The sequence below is a fragment of the Cetorhinus maximus genome, chromosome 3 (genome assembly GCF_964194155.1).
Source record: "Cetorhinus maximus chromosome 3, sCetMax3.hap1.1, whole genome shotgun sequence".
Classification (NCBI taxonomy): domain Eukaryota; kingdom Metazoa; phylum Chordata; class Chondrichthyes; order Lamniformes; family Cetorhinidae; genus Cetorhinus; species Cetorhinus maximus.
Window position 1 is genome coordinate 184,876,072 of NC_135881.1, and position 22,283 is coordinate 184,898,354.

The 22,283-nt window shown below is 43.5% G+C and overlaps 1 protein-coding gene across 2 annotated transcripts in view; it reads left to right on the plus strand.

Annotated features, from left to right (window-relative positions):
• LOC144679091 (collagen alpha-6(VI) chain-like) overlaps positions 1-22,283 on the plus strand; it is a 140,273-nt gene that overhangs the window by 79,561 nt on the left and 38,429 nt on the right. For both annotated transcript variants that reach the window (XM_078539382.1, XM_078539383.1), the window contains exons 16-20: positions 769-804; positions 3,753-3,815; positions 7,103-7,165; positions 12,708-12,770; positions 17,760-17,822. In XM_078539382.1, coding sequence (XP_078395508.1) covers positions 769-804; positions 3,753-3,815; positions 7,103-7,165; positions 12,708-12,770; positions 17,760-17,822 — 288 coding nt within the window. The remainder of the gene's footprint in view (positions 1-768; positions 805-3,752; positions 3,816-7,102; positions 7,166-12,707; positions 12,771-17,759; positions 17,823-22,283) is intronic.

The window sequence follows — 22,283 nt, forward strand, 5'->3', positions numbered from 1 at the left end:
TATTATGGTACTGCTGTTCCAAATGGCTCCCTTTGGTTCCTCCTAAGATGCAACATGCTGTTCCTCCTCACTCCACCTTCCTTGCATTAAATTCACAACTTATGCCCGTCTTTACTCTAATTCAAGATAACCTCTCACAACCACTGAGAAGGAAGTTCTACTTCATGCTAGGTCATGCTTTCTAAAACCACTGAAAGCAATATGGCCGATTGTTCAAATGAATTAATTGACTGCAGAACTGGGTTACTTGTATATAAACAAGACAATTGGATCTTATGTTAACAGAAGTTCAAATTCTGTTGCAGACCGCAAGTTTGCACAGATCTCAGTGATGATACTTTAACCCTGGCTTCCTATTAAATAAGTTTGTTGTCCATATCTCTGGATCATACAAATACCTCTTAATTGGAGAATGAACCAAAATTTAATGAGTTGAATTAGACTATATAATTCTGTGATTTGATTCTTGTAGCCTCCGTTCTCAGAACCCATTTCACCCATGCAGTTTTTCCAAGTTTGCTTCCTGTGACCTTTTGCTTTAACTTTGTGAGAAATCTTTCTTTGTAGCAGTTTCTACCTGATGTGCATAAAGAAAGGTTGACTCCAAGTCAAATATGTAAAACCTGTTAGTTTTTTTCCAAATGTTTGATGCACTCAAATCACTTTAAAAGAGAAATGCTTTGTGCAAAATTGTTAAGGTGTAAAACTCATGTAGTAAAGCTTATCAGGTGATTAAACTTAAAAATGTAATATTTTTATTTACTTCAGGGTCTCCATGGTCACAGAGGGCCACCTGGTAAAAATGTGAGTTTGTCAGTATTTTCAGTCAAATTATTCTAACGGCACATAGTAATTCGGTGCATATTGCACAATATTACTAGTGATTTTATTTGTTAAGTGGGATTCCAATGAGACAAGCCAGATGGTCTGCAGTAATCTTTTCCAGTACCGTACATTCCGTTGTTCCCATGTAACGTGCAATAACTAATGAGAAGCTGCCTGCTGAGGGAATACAACCTAAATGTGAAGTTCTGATTCAAAAATGCTTTTTAAATTCCTTCTGGTTGCTGAGCTGCTACATCTGCGCTTGAGGATATGGTTGCTATGTTTTCTCAACTAGCAATCTGCTGCCTGAACTGGAATTGCTCTTACCCCAAGTAAATTCAGGAACATCCTAAATTGAGCCAATTGGAGTTATTTTAGGTTCACAAATAATCTTATTGATCATGGTTAATGCACACTGGAACACTTGGGAGAGAATTTTCCCCCTGTCGGGGTGTGGGGGGGTTTGTGCATGGGGCGGGCGTGGACCCGATTGGCGCCCCGATCAGATCCACGCCACCATTTTAGGTAGGCGGGTCAATTAAGGCCCACCCAGCGTGACATGCACCCGGAAGTGCTGTGCGCTCCCTATGTGGGCTGGGGGTGGGGTGTATCCCTGAGTCAGGAGTGCGCTCTTTCGCGCATGCGCGTGAAAGAGCGCAAAAATCTCCCTGAGGCACAGAGGTACCTCACGGAGATAAGTTTTAAGTTTTAAAAGTTTTAATAAAGAAGAAAAAAAAAATTAAGCCATGTCCCCTTATGTGACAGTGTCACATGAGCTGGGACATGTCAATTAACTTTAATGAAAAAATGCATTTAATTTATAAACCCTTCATGAAAGCTCATCCCGCCCGTGGAGGAGGCACCATGAAAAGTGCGAAGGGCGCCTGGGCTCTTTGCCTGCCCGTCCAACCTTAAGGTTGGACGGGCAGCTTTCTCAATAGCCTTAATTAGTTAATTAATAACCTTTACAGGCCTTTGAAAGTTTGGTTGCGCGCCTGCCGAACTGAAAATCTAAATGATGTGCGGTGATGTCGGGTTGCACGCCCAATGTCACCCCGCATCATTTTATGCCTCGGCAAATGGGCCCCGCCCCTGCTCGCCGAGCCGAAAATTCTCCCCTTGAACTGTGGTGAGGATTCAGAGTTGAATAGAATAAATAATGATAAAAGCAAAATACTGTGGATGCTGGAAATCTGAAGCAAAAACAAAAATACCTGGAAAAACTCAGCAGGTCTGACAGCATCTGCGGAGAGGAATACAGTTGACCTTTTAGCCCATTTTGATCCCTTCCCCCCCACGCCACCCCCACTAGGGCCATCTGCCACTAGCTTGCCCTGCTTGCTACCCTTAATGTCCCCATTAGCACATCCTTTAGATAATATCACCACCCCTTTGTCCTTTTGTCTATGGCATCTTTGGCAATCTCTTCTTTGCCTCCACCTATCACTGGCCCCCTATCCAGCTCTACCTGTCCCACCCCCCTCAACCAGCTTATATTTCACCTCATTTCTCTATTTCCTTAGTTCTGGTGAAGAGTCATACGGACTCGAAACATCAACTGTATTCCTCTCTGCAGATGCTGTTAGACCTGCTGAAATTTTCCAGGTATTTTTGTTTTTGTTTCAGAATAAGTAATGACACTGGCAAAGGTATAGGGTTATAAAAAAGTGAAACTAATTTTATTGAATGATGTTTCAAAAGCACAAGGATATGAATAGCACACTGATAGCTGATGAACAGGTGAATAATACCATGCAGGACCCATCAATGAAAAACAAAACTTACAAACTGATCTCTGTCAATTCTGTTATGTCCTCATTTTATAAATACTCCACAGAAGCTGAATCCTCACAATCCAGTCCAAGTTTTATCTTTTAAACTACAGGACAACTTGCCCCTTTCGTCCAGCTCCCTGTCTTACTTTTAAACTATGAGACCAAAGATTTACTCACCAGTTATGGATGGTGGGTGGGATCTTGAAGCCGGAGGGCTAATTAAAGGCCTTCCAGCTTGAAATCAGCAGCAGGCTACAGTGGGAGGTAAGTGAGGAAGAAGGTGCTTCAAAATGGTGGCACCTTCTCTCCAATGTTTTAAAATTTGAAAAAAATGACTTTTGTCGCTGGTCCACCAACGTTGGGCAGGATGGAGGGGTTGCTGGGCGGCACCTCTACAAGGCAGCCTGAAACTGTTGCTACTGGAAGGAGGCCAGGAGGGCCACTAAGCCTGCCTCAGAGTATTGCCCTCTTGGCCTTCTGCCAGGAGGTCACCTTCCAGGCTACAGGCCGCAGGCAGGCGAGTGGCGCTGCCACCATCCCCCCCATCCACCTTCTTAGAAAATGTCTTGGGGTTGGATGGAGCCAGGGAACTGGCATAACTGGCTGGCGGCGCTATATTTAACATTTGCTTTCTTCATTTTCTGCCCTGGATGGGGCTAAAAATCCAGCCTACAATGTCAAGCTCCAGATGTCTCATTCCACACTTTCTGTTACAGAGGAAAATTAATCTTTAAAAGAAAAGAGAGAGAAAACCGACAACAGCCTAAATGTTATAGGCAATTTACTGACCTCCAATTAATTACAAGAAGCTGATCGTGAATCCTGTTAATGATAATAATTTAAAATCTTTTTGCCCTTTCATACATATTTAGCTGACACAGAGCACTTCGATGTGAGTGAATGTGGCTGACAGTTGGTAAAAGACATTCACTGGCCGAGGGGGTAGGGGTGGAATCAATCAGTCTTTACTGTGAGTTTAGGTTTAGTTTGAAACAACTGCATTACCAGCATGCCCATTTAATGTTGTATATGGCTGCTAGGCTATTGTTAACTCCAAAGATGAAACCAAGTGCAATATTCTGGAGCATGGTGGTGATGTTTAGACAATCAGAGATTCTTTTCATAAAATAACAGTTCTCTGTTTCTGTGTAGGGTCAGAATGGAAAAGGTGGTAAACGAGGTCGTAAGGGAGATCCAGGAGTCCACGGCACACAGGTAGTCACCAGAAATTTAATATTTAATCAGCAGCTTTGCATTGTAGAAACTCACTGTTCAATTGCTTTAATTGCAGCTTCATTGATTTCTCAATGCATATATATTTCCAGATTAAGATTTGTAAAGTGTATACGCTTTTCCTCCCAATTTACTCTTCACTTCCTTTCAAATGCTGATTTCCACTAGGATACTCTGCCACAGATGCTCATGTGACTTTCTTCCTGCAGTCGATTCGACCATGGAGGTTATTACAATTAAGCTTAAACATGTCCTCACTCGGCACCACAATTGTACTTTCAGAGATGTGTGGGGTAAAACCAATCTTGGATGGTACCAAAATCTCAATAGTGAAGCAGCAGCCCAATAGGAAAGACAAACGAGTGGAGAGTTGGTGGCTGCTTCACCAGCACCCATTCAGCGTTATTGTTCAAGACCGATTTCAGCCCCATTCACAAGGATTTAACATCCTCACTTGGGTGCTTTGCCTGATTTTGCTAAGGGAGTGAACTGCTATTGCCTCAGCAATGGTTATCTGAATATCTAAACAGTATTGCTGATAAGCAACATGAGGTACCCTTACACTAAGTGCAAATATGATTCAATAACCTAGCTGGCTACAGAACAGAAAACATTGAGCAGGAGCTGAGGTTAGTTATTTAGTTGGCAAATTGGTGGGAAGTGATGTTCCCCAAAGGTCAGTTTTGGAAGCACTGTTTTCACCATTTACATAAACGATTAGACTTTGGAATTGGAGTACAATTTCAAAATTTGCAGATGCTACCAAATTGGCATTGTAGGTAATACAGAGGAGGTCTTCAACAAAATATGGGAAGACATTAATAAACTTGTAGGCCAGGATTTTCCCGCCCCGTCACGGTTGGGACCCACCCCGAGCGAGGTGGTGCCCCAGCCAGAAGCCCATTGACTTGTGGCGGGACCGGAAGATCGCAGTGGTGGGTGGGTGTGGAAAATCCCGCCGGTAGAATGGGCAGTTTATTGGCAAATTAACTTCCATATAAATAAATGTGAGGCAGTACATTTGGTAGGAAGAGTAAGGAGGTCACATATTCCTTGGACAATAAGGAGGAAATTTTAACCTAAAAAATCAGGCAAATTGGGTTGGGGTATTGAGGCAGTTAGAGTCAGAAAAATGTGTGTCCCATCGCAAACCCACCTCCTGCCTGCCCATTTCCAGCTGAGGACAGAAGATGGCCAGGTGACCGGCCCACTTCAAGGAAGTGGGTTAGAAGTTTAAATATTATAATGAGGCATTGAACCTCACCATCAAGCCTGGATACCCTCACTCAATCACTCCCTTAACATTAAGCTCTTTTCTCTACCCTCTGCCAACCCCCTCCTGCTCCCCTGATCTACACCCTCTTCCTCCCTGAGCCATCATCCCGATCGACACTCCCTCCTGTCGATTCACCCCAGCCGATTGACCTGGCATTTCTGGTACCCTGCTTATAAATTTTATTTTCACTCTCCCCAGTGCTTTTATATTCTCTTAATAATATGGCAACCAGAACTGTACACAGTACTCCGAGCTTGATCTAACCAAAGTTTAGCATAACTTCACTATTTTTCAATTCTACCCTTGTAGAAATAAGCCCTTGTGTTTTTCTCATGGCTTTATTAACCTCCTCAATTAATGTCTTGAAGTCATATCCTTCAAAAGAGGTTTTTCTGAACTACATTCATCTTTTCATGTCTGGAAATTCAAACCCACAGAAGCGACTCTTTCACGGCTAGGCAATATTTTTAATGTTTAAATTAATTTATTTTAGGTTTGTTCACTGGATTAAGTGTCTAGCAGCAGCTGAATGTAAAATAAAGATAAAAGCAAAATGCTGGAAGTTTGAAATAAAAACGGAAAATGCTGGAAAAACATGGCAGGTCTGGCCAGCATCTATGGAGAGAGAAACAGAGTTAACGTTTCGAGTCTGTATGACTCTAGGCGGACTCGAAACGCTGACTCTGTTTCTCTCTCCACAGGTGCTGCCAGACCTGCCGAGTTTTTCCAGCATTTTCTGTTTTAATTGTAGCAGCTGAATGTACTCAAGTGTACGTTCATTGCAAGAAAACAAGATCCAGGATTGGAAAAAGTAGGGATTCGAATGTTTCCAGCAGTGCGTAACTCCAAACCAAAACAAAACTTATTTTAAACAAGATACATAATCTAATTGAACTTTTTGGGAACTCTGAATGCATTGTGTAATATCAATAATGTGGATGTTCTGCTTGTAAAGTGGTTACTGACTGTAAAAAAAAATAAGATAACCATCAGATTCTGCATAAAGTGTTTACAGTGATTTAGGGCTATATTTAGTGGAGATGACAAGGCCCTTGCCCACCAGCTGGAGAGTTGGAGAGAGCTCCCTGTCACGTCTTTCAGGAAAGGCCCACCGCATTGTGCCACTCAGGCACCCAGGATCCAGGACAGAGGAGGAGGGGGTCGGCCACAAGGACTTGGGGTGTCTCTCAGCACTACCCACCACTAACACCTGATGCCAGTTCCCTTGATCAGGCAGTAAGTGCCTTTGAACAAGGGACTCTCCTGGGACCCCACAAGCAACCCCACAAGGCTTGTATATGCTTGCCCCCAATTGGTGAACCCCCTGCCTGCCATTGGGTCAATATCAGCAGTGGCAGGATGAGGTGCTTAAGTGGGCATTAATTGGCACCAGTGCAGGAAGACCATCCACAAGCCTTCCCACCACGGACTTAATCAGGGTGAAGGCAGAAAGGCAATGGGGTTCCTACTCACCAACTTCCCGCCTGATTAAATGCCGCCACCCCCCAGCCCCCCATCACCAACAGGCCATGGGAGGGCATTAAATTCTGCCTTTAGTATTTTCTGCCTGCTGCATAAATGCATTTTTGAGAACATTAAATTGACTTTGAGAACATTAAAGTTATTCTTTGAAAAAAATGATCGCAAATAAGCCACAGGAGCTGTGATGATTCCCATTTGACCCTTTATTACCATTTGCAAGTGAGCTGAATGAAACTTGGTTTAGATTTGATTTGATCTTGACCCGGTAGGAATAGTGTGAAGAAATAGATTGCTATCATATTTCATTAATAATGACAGGTTATCCAATAAAGGTATTAATTATTATTATTATTTATAATGCAACATTGGCCGGGATCTTCCGGTCCTGCCGAAAGTCAATGATTTTTAGCTGACCCGCTGCATCCCCAGTGATGGGTCCTGAAGATCCCGGCCCGCATTGACTTGTAATTGTACATCAATTCCCAACTCGTGCGCTTTTTCCCTCTTACAGGGGATACCAGGTTCACCTGGTCGTCCAGGTCGAAAAGGAGAACTGGGAGCTCGAGGTCAACAGGTTTGTGGTGGAAGTAACTCTTGGTATGCCCGTAACGTGTACAGTTTTAGGTCCGATTTGAAAAGGTACAATTATTCAGTCGAGACATTTTATTGGAGGTTACAGGCTCGGCTAGAACCTGGATGGATATGAATTTTGCGTACAAGTGCGGTGTGCGTCAGTAACATCAACATGCTTCAAGGCAAAGCATTATTCTGTTCTTTCACCAAAAGTAAACCACATAGGTTATAAGGTGAATATCAACTATAAAGTATTAAGGGATTTGAAATGCAGAATTCCCTTGTAGTGCACTAAACATACACATTGGTTCAATGCAAGTAGTGAGAGTTTTGTTTTTCTCTGCAGTAAATCTTTGCTTTTTTTGCACGAAAATATCATTTGCTCCAGTGCAATAAACTCAAATATTTGGAGAGTGATTGTGCAATTGCGCTCTATCTTCTAACTGACTTTCCTACCAAACTGCGATGCAGTAAAGTCCAGGTTTCCTAAAGAATATATCTCTTTAATAAATGAGGTTTAAAAACAGAAGATTCATGTGGGTAAAATATACATGGGCAAAGACGCATAACAGATGGTACCTCATCAATCCCCGATAGGCGCTCCACCCAATAGTCAGTTGCTTTAACTTCAGTAGCACTGGATGTCTGTCAGTCGACAAGTGTGATTCCACCTGCTTGTGACCCCAGCCACATCCATAGCACCCCCTGTAATTCCAGAAGTTTCTGTCAGCAATTCTTTACCTAAATGTTTAATGTGTTCTTATGATCTTACTCCATCCGGTATTTTGGTCAAATGAATAAGTAAACATTCCTATTAAAATAACTGAGAGCAGAATGACTTGAGAATGTCTTAAGCATGCATGAATTTCTATGGCAAACAGTAATTTCTAAGTTATAGGTTTACTTATAATCATTTCAACTGCTCTCAATAGCGAAGCTGATTGGTAAGAAAAAATCAGTTGCCAATGGGTCTGGTTTGAAATGGGAATTGGAACTGACCCCAACTGAACTACTCCCAGTCAGTCAGTTCAGCTGCTCCCAGTCAGTCAGTTCAGCTGCTCCCAGTTGGCCAGTTGAGCTGCTCCCAGTTGGCCAGCTGAGCTGCTCCCAGTTGTCTAGTTGAGCTGCTCCCAGTTGGCCAGTTGAGCTGTTCCCAGCTGAATTATTCCCAATTGGGTTGTCACGCTGGTTCTAGTTAGCCTGGTTAAATTTATTGGTGCTGGTTGATCAACTGTTAAAGGAACACTTTGACTGTGGGGCTGGGTAGGAACTGAGGTGAAGGTGAGTGTGAGAGCAGGGAGTGAGGGTTTGCTAGGTGTGGTAAGCAGGGGGTGGGGGTGCATTGAGAGGGGTGGGGATTCTTTTAATTGAGACCAGGGATGGACCTTCTGGCCGAGTCACTCAATTCCAGTGCCATTTGAATTATTCAAACTCACCCTGAAGACTCCCAGGATCAGTCTCCATGGGCTGCCCTAGAAAATACAGGGCACATGGCATCCCTTAAGGGACAAACAGTCAAAGGATAATCCCTTAAGATATGAGACAGTGAGTCACCCTGCAGCTAAGTATTCAGAAAGGTAAATCTAGAAAATTAATTCACTCCATTCATATAAATACCACTAGCAAATGAAAAAACTACCAATAATGTGTTGGTGCGTGCTGCAGAGAAGTATAACTTGACTGGACTGCACTGTAAGTTTCAAATTTTATTGTGATGCATAAAAACACAAAACACATGATACAAAAACCAAATAAACAGTGCAGGAACCAAAACATAAACTCAGCTAACATGCAGATATGTTAAATTGCAGCAGTTAATCAAAATACTGAACTTGTGCATTTAAACGTTGAATGCTTCACTGGATTTTTGTCTCTTATTGAGGTCCTGAATCTTTTTGGATATAACTCTTTCTTGAAAACCTTCACCCCTCCCCCAGGTCTGGAGGTGGTGGGTAAAACATGCTGTCAAGTAAAAGAAAAAGCTTAAGCTTGAAATTAGTTGGGGACTTCCAAAACTGATGTCAAAATTCCTCTAAGCCAACCTCATGCTGGAAGAAATTGCATCCTCTGTGTTGCCTGCAATAAAACAGCCTGCTCACTCACTAGACCCACATATGTCAAAAGCCAAAATCTTGGTGAATGATGAATTTGTCCTTTGGCTGTATGTCTTATTCCACACTCCTTCTGGCATCTCAATGCTCCCTGGCAGTTTTATCTGTATAAAAAATCAGGGACATACTCAATATCCTATATGTAAAATAGATTAAATACAGACTGTGCGTGAGGTTATTCACAGTTCAGTCTTAATGAATGACAAATCATTAGTGATGGAGAAAAGTTTAATACTGCGCCGGCTGTCGTAATGATCCGTTACTTTTTTGAGACCAACATTGATTATCAAATGTTTTGAAAATTAATTCAAGCCTCTTTGTGCTCCATATAGGGGACTTACTGACTCTGCCTGGATGGTGTTGGGGATGCAGGCATCTTCAACGCTCTTTCCTTGGGCGGTGCTGGTGCATCACCTCACCAAGCAACAAGATGTAAAATAATTTGCATAATTCATATACCAGTGTTGAGAGGCCGTTGCACAAATCCAATTCACTCTATCACCTGTTTCTGACTAGACAGAGCTGCATTAGTCACAGAAAGAAGTGTAACATTAAAACGACAAGTGTACCTCATCTATTTTTGACAGTTCCAAAATTTCCAACTGTACTTTGTGGTTCATAGCCGCCAGCCGCTTTTTCTTGTACCGGGAGGCTATCAAATCTTCCTTGCAGCTGTTCTCTCTCCCGTTGTTGCTCCCAAGCCTTTGTTGCAGGCAGACTTCGCCTTAATTCTGCCAGAGAGAAGATTTCTTTGAAACCATTTAGTTTTAATTTGAGATTTCATAAACCATTTGCAACAAAAATCACCAATGAGAAAGTATTTACCCTGGTTGCACCTTTCAGTGCTCTCTTCATCCAGTGTGGGTGTATTGTCACCACTGCTGTTGTCCTGGACAGTGCTGTTCACAATCTTGGGCACCCTGAACCTTTGGCCACTCTGTACCTTCTGCCTGATCTCTTCATGGGTGTCAATGGATAAAGAAAAATTTAATAGCATTGCACTGCACATTTTAGATTTACCTGTCTAGTCATATGGGGCATTATGTCAGGCAAATGGTCTCCAAGATTCACAAATCTTCTCATCCCTTGTGATGAAAAGAAAGTTTCCTCATATCTTTGAAATCTGCCTGTGAGAATCATAGGAAGTTTATATCACTGAAAGAGGCCACTTGGCCCAATGTGCCTGAGCTGGCCAAAAAATTAGGCACCTAGCCTAATCCAACTTTCCAGCATTTAGTCCATAGCCCTTCAGGTCACGGCACTTGAGGTGCATATCCAGACACTTTTAAATGAGTTGAGAGTTTCTATCTTTTCAGGCAGTGAGTTCCAGACCCCCACAACCCTCAGGGTGAAAAATGTTTTTCTCATCTCCCCTCTAATCATTCTACCAATCATTCCCCCTAGTCACTGACCCCTCTGCTAAAGAATTGAGTGAAGCTCCAAGGAGAATTAACAATTGGCTGCATGAGTATGAGCTTAGAACTTTAAATCCACTTTCTACTCAACTCTTGTAGTCCACTGTTGTTTGATGGGATCCATCGCATCAAAGAGGAATTTATGGTGCTGATGTTGTAAGGAATGCTACCACTGAATTATAATTGACACGATATCATGGCAACTAAGGTACTTATAGCAGTGGTTACTCCCATAGTGGCTTTTTTCATGCTTTTCATTGAGAAAAATTATTTTGATTTTTTTTTCTATCCTGAGAAGTTTCAATGTAATAGCTTGCATTTCCCTTAGTGGTGAATTCTAGAACCAGGGGACATAGATTCAAGATAAGTGGCAGAAGGTGTAGACATGAGGAAGAACTTTTTTACGCAGAGGGTAGTGGGTGTCTGGAATTCGCTGCCCAAGTTGGTGGTAGAGGCAGAAACTTTAAACTCTTTTAAAAAGTACCTGGATATGCACCTAAAGTGCTGTAAGCTGCAGGGCTGTGGGCCGGGTGCAGGAAGGTGGGATTAGAAAGGGCACCTGGGTGTTCTCGGGCTGGCATGGACAAGATGGGTCAAATGGCCTCCTTCTGTGCTGTAACATTTCTATGGTTCTGTGCTTTTCCATAATGTGACTTTTTGTGTGTGACTGTATTCAAAAAAATCAAAAATTCTGAAATGGTTAAATGCACAGCATTAATAAACTTGTACTTGTGTAACGCATTCATATCTGTGAGGTGAGGAGATAGATATTATTGTGCTCAGTATAACACATTGCAAACTTGATGTGAAAATGTGTACTGACACGCCAATGCTTTTTTGCCATGCCCAGGCAGCCTTTTAACTTAAGTCAATCCAGTTGGCTTCAACTGGTACAGTTTCTTGTTCAAAGAATTATTGAAACAGTTGCGTGTCAACTGGCTCCACTTAATTCCAACTGGTTCCAGTTTTCCTGTCAACTTGTTCTAGCAGAAGTCAACTGATCCAATAAGATTCAAATGGTTACAGTTGAAGTCAACTGGGCATGTGGAATCACAACAGATTTCCCATTGTAAGTGCCAGCTATTCCAGTTGTATACAGTTAAGCCATTAACAAGTCATTTGGTTCCAGTTAAAATGCAACTGGACAACTGTGGACATCAGCTGGTGTCCACTTATAATCTCCAGTTATTCTGGTTAAAACCAGTTGTGACCTGTTGTTCCAGTGATAGTTATGACCGTTTGGTTTTTCTGGCTGGTTCGAACTGATTCTTCCGTATCGTCTCCAATATTCATGCATATCATTTACATTAATAAAGTACTTATCACCACATCATTCAGTACAAAATCCTTTAACCTTTTGTGTATAGAGGAAATGGCACATAATTTCTTATGATTTTGCATTCATGTTTGGCAGCTAATTCAGAAAATTGAAGACTTTCCCCCACAACATTTTTTCCATCCGCTTCAGACTCTTGTTAAATTAAGCTTTTAATGCAGGCAAAGAGCACGAATAAAAAGTAGTGTTTTAATATTTTATATTTTCAAACCTGGGAGGTCTTGTGGTGTTGCAGTAGCGTCCCTACCTCTGGGCCTTAAGCTCTGGATTCAAATCCCACTTCAGGAGGTGATCGCCACAGAAGATGTGCCCATAACATGGCCAAACAGGTTGATTGTCAGCCTGTAAATCCTTCCAATATGCCTGATGGCAGGCGATAAAGAGTGGGAAAGTTTCCTGGTCAGCCATACTGCAGAAGGGAAAGGCAAACACACTGCATTACTTTGCCAATTAAGCATAATGATGGACCTATCAATGGAAGTGCATGGTTACCAATGGCCTCTTGGGGCATGGTACGTAAAGAGAGAGGAGGATTTTCAGACCTACACTGCATTTTCTAATCATTTTTCAACAGTTTCTTATCTTACTGAGAAACCTTCAAATCAAAAAGGATAGACATTGGAACAAAGGTAATGTTCATAGAGCTTTAGTTAATATTTATTTCTATCAATCACATGACAGGGTCCACGTGGAAGTCCAGGCCAGAGTGGGATTAATGGCATCATTGGATTAAAAGGAAACAATGTAAGTAGCATCTACTATTAATTGACTAGGCCATTAAGGCAGAGTAAGTATTACATATCGGAATGTATTGTTGACCATTGTGGTAGGTTTACACTAGTCCTTTTTTGTAAAATCTGGTATAGTGTTCTTGATCGCTTTGATTTCTGAAGTTAATTAGGTTACTGCCACATGAAAAGCCAGAACATCAACCTGCCATGTATCTGCTCAGTCACGGTACCTTCATAACTTTTTTATATATCCCTGAGAAAGTTCCAAGAAACAAATGGACAATTAAATAAAGGAGAAGGTAACTGCTTGGCTGGAGTACTTTACATTAACAGCACCTGCACCTTCTTTCTCCTTTAAGATGGCTCATTGTTCTTGGTATGTTTTCAGTCATGTAAGTAAACAGCTTAAATCAACCCATAAATACAAGAAAAGGTCATTGTTCACCACATTGATTTTCCTCTAGATGCTATCTCTTCCCCTTGAGATGTTTTTTTCACAAAAAGATTGTGTGTGAGAAAGACTTTCAAACTTCTTTGTGTCAGTTTAAGTAAAAATTGCGTCATACCAATACAGCTGGTACATCGTAACATTCCCTACATAAGCCCTCCTAACATGCTAAGGGTTATCCCTCCTAGATTTGAAGAAAAAAGACAAACTCCGAGATACGAAATGAGAGCTGCTGGAAGACATACTTGGAGACCTGTCAGAGAACAAGTGATCGTATATTAATTTGCTTGTTACTTACCATGGATGGGTTTCAGAAAGGCAAGCAGGTCCACATCTCTTGCTGCTGCTGTATAACTCCATTTCATTAGGAGATGATAGTACCTGTTACCTATTTCCTGCTGTCCACCTAGTGAGGGCTCTGCTTGTCAGTGCCTCATGAACAACTAATGGCTGTGTTCCGTGGAGAGAAGCAAGGAAAGGGGCCAGTTTCTTCAAGGTTGCGAGGGCTCCAAAATAGATGGAAAATTGGAATTGGACCTAACCTTCAAGTTAAGCTTCCTAAACCAATAACTGAGCTAAGTAGGTCTGCAGTGCCCCAGTGAACTGTTGTTGAATGACAGCCAGCCTAGATCATTACTAGTAAAGAGAATATTTATCACTAGAGATACTGGCCTGGATTTTCCCCAAGTCAGGATCATTCGGTAGCCCTTTAAAAATGGCAGCTGGGACCCGATTCTGGGATTCCCGATCCCATTCCCAGAGTTTCCAGTTTTCAACGGGGCCTTTCAAGGGTGTGAGCTGAAATGGGTGTGATGGGTTAGGGTGTCAAAAGCTCACACCCAGCACTCCTGACCTGGTTGTCTCCATTGCAGAGATAGGTATGTTCTAGTCCTCTGCAATTTTCATGGAGTCTGGCCAGGTTTTCAATGAGTCGTGGTTCACAGCACCTCAGAGGCTTCATGAACCATAGCCTGCATGATGGTACCTCTTAAAATGTAAGCTCAAAATGTCTTCCTCATGCCCCCCATGCAAAGGTAAGGCTCCAAAAACAACCCTATGGCCCCTGATGCCCACCATACCAAGATATGCTCCATAAACAATCCTTATGGCCCCTCATACCTCCCATGCCAGGTTATGGCACTTCCATTCCCATTCACTCACTATAAACGGTAATAGAAGTGTCAATAATCCTGACTTTTTAAAGTTTCAATAGTTGAAACTGCAAGCACTTGAAACCTCTTAATCTTCCGTAAATAAACCTTGTGAAATTGACCGTTGAGATCAGAGAGTCAGAGCTGTCAATCAAACAATGTTTATCCTGGGGCTCAGGTATTTTAGTACTCTCAGCTAAGAATGCATAATGAGGCCGTGACATAACACTTTTATTGCCCTGTAGTAAAAAGGAGATTTTTTAAAAAGAAATTGGAAAGTTATCAATGAATTACTGTTTTTTAAAGTGTTTTTACACATCCTACTGTCACTATAGGATTCATTGGTTCCATACAGTGTATAATAGGAGAATGGGCATGGAATTGCAATAACTTGGCATGGGGGGGGCATGAGTGGCCATAGGGGATAGGTGGGGGCATGCGACAGCATGAATGGGGCATGGGGAGTGTGTGGGGGTGGGGGATGAGGGGGTATGAGGAGTGAGTGTTGGCGGGCCTTTCTGTCATTTTATTTTAACTGGGATGAAGTGAAGGTCTTTTAAACAGCTCGTCTTGGCTCCTGGCAGCCCCCATAGCTGCCTCCAAGCTTTTTCCTGAGTCGGCTGGCCTGAGTCCAGCCCACCCCCTCAGTCCGCAGCCCCCTCACCCCATGGCAATGAAAATTCCATCTCTGTGGGCTCTATCTCCCGAGGTGGGCAGGCCAGGCTGAGAAGTTTCCCAACTCCCACTAGCTGCCTCGAGGATGACAATCTAGGCCCCTACTCTAGATAACCTTGCAGAGCAATGTCCTATTAGTTAGCATGATCCTTACTGCACAAACAGCAGGGAAGTGTATATTATCCTCAATATTATCCCTTCACGACAAGTGAGAGAAAGTCAGGTGTGTCAAATGGGGATGGGGGTGGGGGGAGTTAAATCATAAAATTTGCAAAATGTAATCCTAACATCACTCTAACCCATCACATCCATTTCAGTTTTTAACTACAGTGGATATTGAGACATCTGAGTAAGCCATTCATGTAATTTTGATAACATTTTGATAACAATTTCAAATTAACACCTCCTGTCTTGCCATTTCTGATGCTTAGGGAGGCTGAAATACCATTTATCTCCAAAGCTCCTGTTCATCATTTGTGAGCTGCACAGCATCACAGAATTGTTACGGTGCTATCCATGTAGCTCTCAGCCTCTTGGATTCACCAAGGACTCTAGCCACCGCTCAAGCTCTGAAAACAGGAGCTCAAGCTTCTGCAGCTGGCAGCATTTCCTGCACATGTGGTCATCCAGGTCACCAATAGTGTCCACGACTTCCCACATATTACAGGACACACATTCCACATGACCGAGCCTCCCTGTCATGTTTTAATTTTACTTCCCTTATGTTAACTTTATTTTACTTTGCTTTACTTATATACTTTATATTCCTGGAGTTCCTTACTCAAATCCAAGTAGCTACTTCTTTAAAAATAGTACGCTTTTCTAATTTACAGCTATTTAAAGACACTCCCTAACAGCAGTTTCTTACTAACCAATGAACTTGTGGTTTTCCTGTGATGTCATGTCGATGTTTTTTCAAACTCAGTTCTGAAGGTGAAGTTTACAACCAAGTCTGTTTCTGCTCAGCTACTCCTGTTCCCGGCTCCTATGTATACCACACCTCGTACCCCCGTGCACCAAACTCTCACGTGAGCCTAATTCGCTATATACTCAGTCTCCATCTTACTCTGGTGTAGTCACCTGTCTCCTCGCACGCCCCTTACTGACCATGCACTTTGAAAAGCCTGTCTCTTTTATAGACCCTACCATCACCCCCTCCCCCATTACCCCTACAAAAAAGGGCAATCTGTCACATGTTTTATGTTGTTCTTTCAGAGAGTGCTGACCCTTGTTCTGCTATTAACACATGCTTTTTTCTTACCTTTGTGCCACTATCAGCACCTTCCTTAGTCCTCACCACTACTGTTAACACTCCCTTTGTCTTGTGTCCATGACATCTTTGTCAGTCTTTCCTTAGCCCCCACCTATCGCTGACCTTTTATCCTGCTTTACCTGCTCCAACCCCCCAAACCATATAAATTCCATCACATTTCTACTTCTCTTTAGCTCTGAAGAAGAGTCGTGCTGACTCAAAACATAAACTCTGTTTCCCTCTCCACAGATGCTGTCAGACTTGCTACGTTTTTCCAGCATTTCTGTTTTTATTCCGTTTTAAATAGTTGAGGTAAATTTGCAACACACCCGATCATGTCTCTGCATTAGTGTTTTGAGCTGGTAAGAGTTCAGTGTTACCCTCAGCAAACTTGGGATGAGGGGGTTCTGTGCACTTTGTCTCTTGCCCATCTGTGCCCAAGCTCTCTGCTTTCAGCAAAGTAAGATATGTCCCTAAAGGGAAGGAGTATACACGGCATCATTGCACGTCAGGTAAACAGAACTCTAATTATATGGATTTCTTACAGCTTGGGTTGGAAGTGTTACAATCTGTTTTAGATATGTTTTAGAAGAGCCTTGTAATCTGATCCTACAATGGCTTCCCATGCACCCTTCCCCTCTCAAAGCCCATCCCCATGGCAATGTGAATCACATAGGGGTGGACATGCTGATTATTTAGCCTTTGAACCCCCCAACTTCATTCTATCTCAAAATTAAATAGATAGCATACAAAACCTAATATTCTTAACACCTTCCTAAGACTTTGGAGCCTTATAGTCTAACCACTGACAGTGCACATGCGTCTGCTATTGTCCACAAATGAGAACACCTGGCACCTTCTTCTCAGTAAAACAACCTGGGTCTCCCTTTAATCTTTAACAATCAAAGTAGAATACAGAACAGATCACATGACCTCTTGATTCCTCCATTTTACTCTATAGTAAAACACAGTCCCAAAACATCATAACCTTTTAAAACCTTACATTTGTAACAATGGTGATGGATTTCCAGCTGTCTGACACCTATACAGCTGAGTAACACTCCTCAGAATAGGAAATCATACTTTGCAGTGTCAGTTGGGACTCAATGGATGGCACTCTCACCTCAAGAAGGTTAGAAGGTTGTGAGTTTGAGTCCCAGGCGAGGTACTTGAACACAAAATGCAGAGGGGCATTTCTCGTGCAGTCATGAGGGAGTCCTGCACTGTTGGAGGTGCTGGCTTTTGGATGAGACATTAAACCCAGGCATTGTCTGGCCTCTCAGTTGAATGTAAAAGGTCCTCTATTTTCCAAGGAGAGTAGGGGAGTTCTCCTTGGTGCCCTGTCCAACATGTATCCCTCACCAACATCACTAAAACAGATTATCTAGTCATTAACACACTGCTGCTTATGGGAGCTTGCTGTGTCAAATTTGTCTGCTGCAAAATATTAATTACCCCATGGGAATTATTTAATAGGGTGAAACTGGAACTCCTGGAGAGAAAGGCGTAAGGGGACCACTGGGACCTCGTGGGTTAATGGTGAGTTTGTTCTTTGTTTTAGTCTTTTTGCTCATTCCCTGGTGAAAATATTTGGTTAGCAGACGAGAAATGGAAATAGTTACACAGCTCCTCCCCATTAAGTAATGTCGCCTGGAATATCCACAGGTGACCTGATCTCCTGCTGTAATTTTTCAGCAGAAGTCATGAAAGAAGGGCGTAAACAGCCGCTTACATCATTTCTCCAGGGCTTTGGTCAATCACTTACCGACAGGAGATCAGGAAACCCACTGGAAAATTCACCCTCTCTCTCATTGAAACTTGATTATGTTGTGCAATGGTGGAGGAGGGGGTGGGGGGGAAACGGTGGACAATAGAAGTCAGTTGATAATGTGAGCCCTCTAACCTTGTGCAGTAAATTGTATGAAGCTGAGCTGCAGCATGGAGCTTCCCTCAATGGAAGCCTGAGTCAACATGTCCAGAGTCGACTTGGCGCTCCAAATTTCTGCTGATTTAAAACAAAATGGTGTCAATTGGACAGGCTTACCTCACTGCTGGAGCAGAGCCTCACGATTTCGCTGTGTGTATCCACAATTAAAGATCCAGTCATCTTCATTTCTGAATGGCTCGTCTTTTCTGTTGATGTGCTGAGTTTGACAGATGCCTAGCAACCTCCAGCACATCATGCAAATGGCGATTATGACTATGTGGAAACGATGGGCAGGAAAAGGCAGCAGACACTGTCATGTTGTAATTATGCATCATGACTCCACCCTCCTCCCCAGTATGTTTCCATACCACCAGCAGCCATGTAATCCTGTCAGAGAGGCAAAACATAAATCTGAAATATTGTATGAGCCTGGATGATTTATGCTGGCTGCCTGCGCAAATAGAGCAAAACTTCTCTAGTTGGTTTTCCTTTCTTTGCTCTGTAAGTTGTAATGTTCCTTGGCAGTGCCCAGCTGAAATCTGCTAACTGCACCGAGGGCTATCAATGATTTCTACCTGTACAGTTCACGTAGGGTCAAATCTGGTGAGGTGACGGGAGTCTCAGGTGCCGGCTGGAGAGCTGGTGAGATCGCCACGCCGCCTGTTTTCGAGAAGGCCTGCCACATCTTTGTGCCAGTCAGGCATTTAACAGGCTTGAGGCGGTCTGTCCTGTGCCATCAAGCCCCTGGCAGGGTGAAGTCCCGCCCACCGAGAGTGGTCAGCCAATCAGGGCAGGCGGTGACTGCTGCCAATACGACACCCGCCCGAGGCCATAGATCGAGGAAGTACCCAGGGCACTGGTGAGTGATAGTGGTGAGGGGATCACAGGAGTGGGCGGGGGGTGGGTGGGAAAGGGGGGTCAGCAGCAAGGGCGGGGAGGTGATTCTTAGCAGGCCAGCCCCTTCCTGATGCCCGGTCCCTCAATCAGGGATTGAGTGTGTTTGAACGAGGGACCACTGCCCACCCCTCTGGCCAGAAGCCCACAAACACAACAGTGCTTGCTGTCATTCTCCCCAACAGCAGTGGGCATTAAATGGGCATGAATTGTCCACTTAAGGGCCTCAATTGTCAGTGGGGCAGTGAGGCTGTTCACATGCCTCCCCATCACAGACTTAATCAGGGTGGAGGTGGGAGGGCAGTGTGATCCCCATCTGATACCCTCCTGCCAGAATAAATGCCCCCCCACCCAATCCCCCCGCCACCACCACAAAACTCACCGCAGCGGCGGGCACAAGGTTCTGCCCACAGTGTTATAACTAACACACCTGATCTGTATAGTTTACCTGTAGAGTGGGTTTGGTTTTTAACCCCCAACCAAGACGAGGATCAGAGGCATTTTTAGAAGCTAAAAATAGCCCTGCTGGCTGGCCTGCTGGATCCCCAGCTCCTCCCTGCCCCTGGCAAATTTAGATAGGTGGCATTGAGGGAGGGGGAGGCAGGTAACTGACCCAGGTTATTAAGCGCCATTTAAGGCCAATTGAAGGAGACTGCCTGGGATTTTCCAGTCAGCCTGCAGGTGCCCACGCTGGTGGAGACCAGCTCAGCTGCTGGGAGGCAGCCTCCAGGTGCAGAACACCACTGCAGCACTGCAGGCAGGTCTGTAAGCCCACCCTGCCTGCCAGGGTGTAGCAGCAGCTGCAGGCTGCCCTGTAAAGGGGTCTCCCCGTCCACCCCAGCCGCTGCCTACAGTGGGGTGTCCTGGTTGCAAAAACCCATTTATTAATTTAAACCTGAAAAATGTTGGCGCGAGGGTGCCTCCCTCTTGAAGTGTTCTCTCCCTTACTTACCTGCTACTGCAGCCTGCTTCTCAAACTGGAAGGTCACTGATTGGCCTTCCATCTTCGAGAGCCTACCTACCATCCTTAATTGGACAGCGGGCCCACCCTCTAACCATTAACTGGCCACCCTGGAGAAAGTCACAATGAGTGTTTACCACACGGTGTGGGCCTCTAATCCTTATTTCAGCCTGACAGTGGGGTTCCGAAGCCTGCTGGGAAAATGCTGTCCGGTATATTATGCAGTGAAACCTGTCTGCACGGTTCAGATATGTGCGCCTTAACATTAGCCCTCCCCTCCCACAATGGGCAGGAGGAGGTCAATGCCTAGAAAGCACAAAGCATGACACCAACCAGACATTTATGTGCCTGTCACTAATTTTATGGCAGAAGGCAGTGTAGTGTGTGTCTATTCTGCCTCAGATAGACGGGACACTTCATTGACATGTTTACAGGCTCCCACAGTGCAAATAGAATTTGACTTTAGCAGCTGGAGGCCACGTATCCCCAAGGCTTGGGAAGCCCAGCAGCAAAATGGAGGCAGTATCTGCTCACGCTAGAAGGTAAGGGCTTTTTAAAGCTCCCCGTGGCCCTCAAGTCTCCCATTTGTTGATCTCAGCCTCCCTTGGTTGCTGGCTGCAGCCTCCTGCTGCTGGTTTTACCACCTGGCAAGCAAGTCAGCCCGTTAATTAAATTCAGCAGAACCTATGTGCCCCTGGCCTTACCATGCTTCTCCACCCCACCACCCTGGCACTCCACCCACCCTCCCTGCCCTCCCGTAAATAACGAGGCCATAGGCTCTTAATTAGGAGCCTAGTCTATTCAATTCACCTACCCCACTCTCTAATTTTGATGACTAATTTAGTTAATGTGTTATGATTGTATTTAATTATAATTTCAAATACACTTACATGATAATCAGTAACATAAGAATTTGCAATGCAGGTGACAAAACGTTTCTAAAAAAAATTATGCTTTGCTTCCCCCACTAGTAACTTGGTAAATTGTAAATTGCACAATTGCCTGTATAAAAATAACCTTTCCTTTACAATTACAGGTTTTAAAGTTTAGCACTGGGATGTTTAGCCCAATTGCAATTATATAAATCCAGATTAGATATTATCACTAATATCTTCATGCCCCTTCTCACATTTCCTTCACTTCCAATCTGTGTTAGTGATTAGCAATCACAATGTCTATTAGTGTCATTAAAACAGTTACAAAGTGAGATGATTTCTTGGTCCATGTGCCAATGCACATTTCTCACACTGTTGGACAAAACAAGTGAACCTAAGGACTTTGATTACAATGGATAAGTTAACTGCAAGTGTAGTGAATGCTATATTTTCCATCATGGAAAGGATACTTTGGCAATTACATTCTAAGTTTCAAGAGAGGTAAAAAGGAGCCAATACTGTTTATGGAAGAAACTCAAATTGAGTGAACAGGAGAGCTGCAGAACAATACGAGGGACATGACCTCCCTTTTGGCTGGCAAGAATTGTGTGAATGTTCAGTACACATTTTATCAAGTGTAACACTGGGTATAGACTCTTTAGCTGCAGTTTAAAAATTTGGTTAACATTCTGTCAGAGTGTCTGTTTCAATGCGGGTGTTCCAGAGGGACATTAATTAAATATTGAATTCATAGAACGGAATTAAAGGGGTGAAATTTAACCCCCAAATTTAACCCTTCACGTGAGATGTTCAAATTTAAAGTGTCTCAAGTCCAACTGCAAACTCCAACCCACCCACTTCCAAGTGAAGCGGAGATGGGACAAACGAGGGACAAACCAGCCGCTCCCAGGGGGCTGGTTGGCTATTTAAATATTTTAATGGGCAGAATATTGCACTCATTGGGCGGGCACGCGCCTGACCCGAACGAGTGTAAAAATGACACGCGATGACGTGGGGCGATATTTCAGCTGGCGGGAGTGGTTAGCGTGTCTGCCGACAGTTAACAGGTCTATTAAGGCTATTAAAGTTCTAAGTAAGTGAAACTTTTCGCTGCCCGTCCAACCTTACGGTTGGCGAGCAGGCCAAGCGGCCTTTGGATATTTTAGGAAACCTCATCCAAGAGCGGACAAATAAAAGTTAAAATTTTTATAAATTTCATTCATAACATGTCCCTGCTCATGTGACAGAGTCACATGAGGGGAATTCTTTTTAACATGGCTTAAGTTTTTAACTTTTGAGTTTATAAATCTCCAGCTCCCTGAGGCAGCTCGATGTCTCAGGGA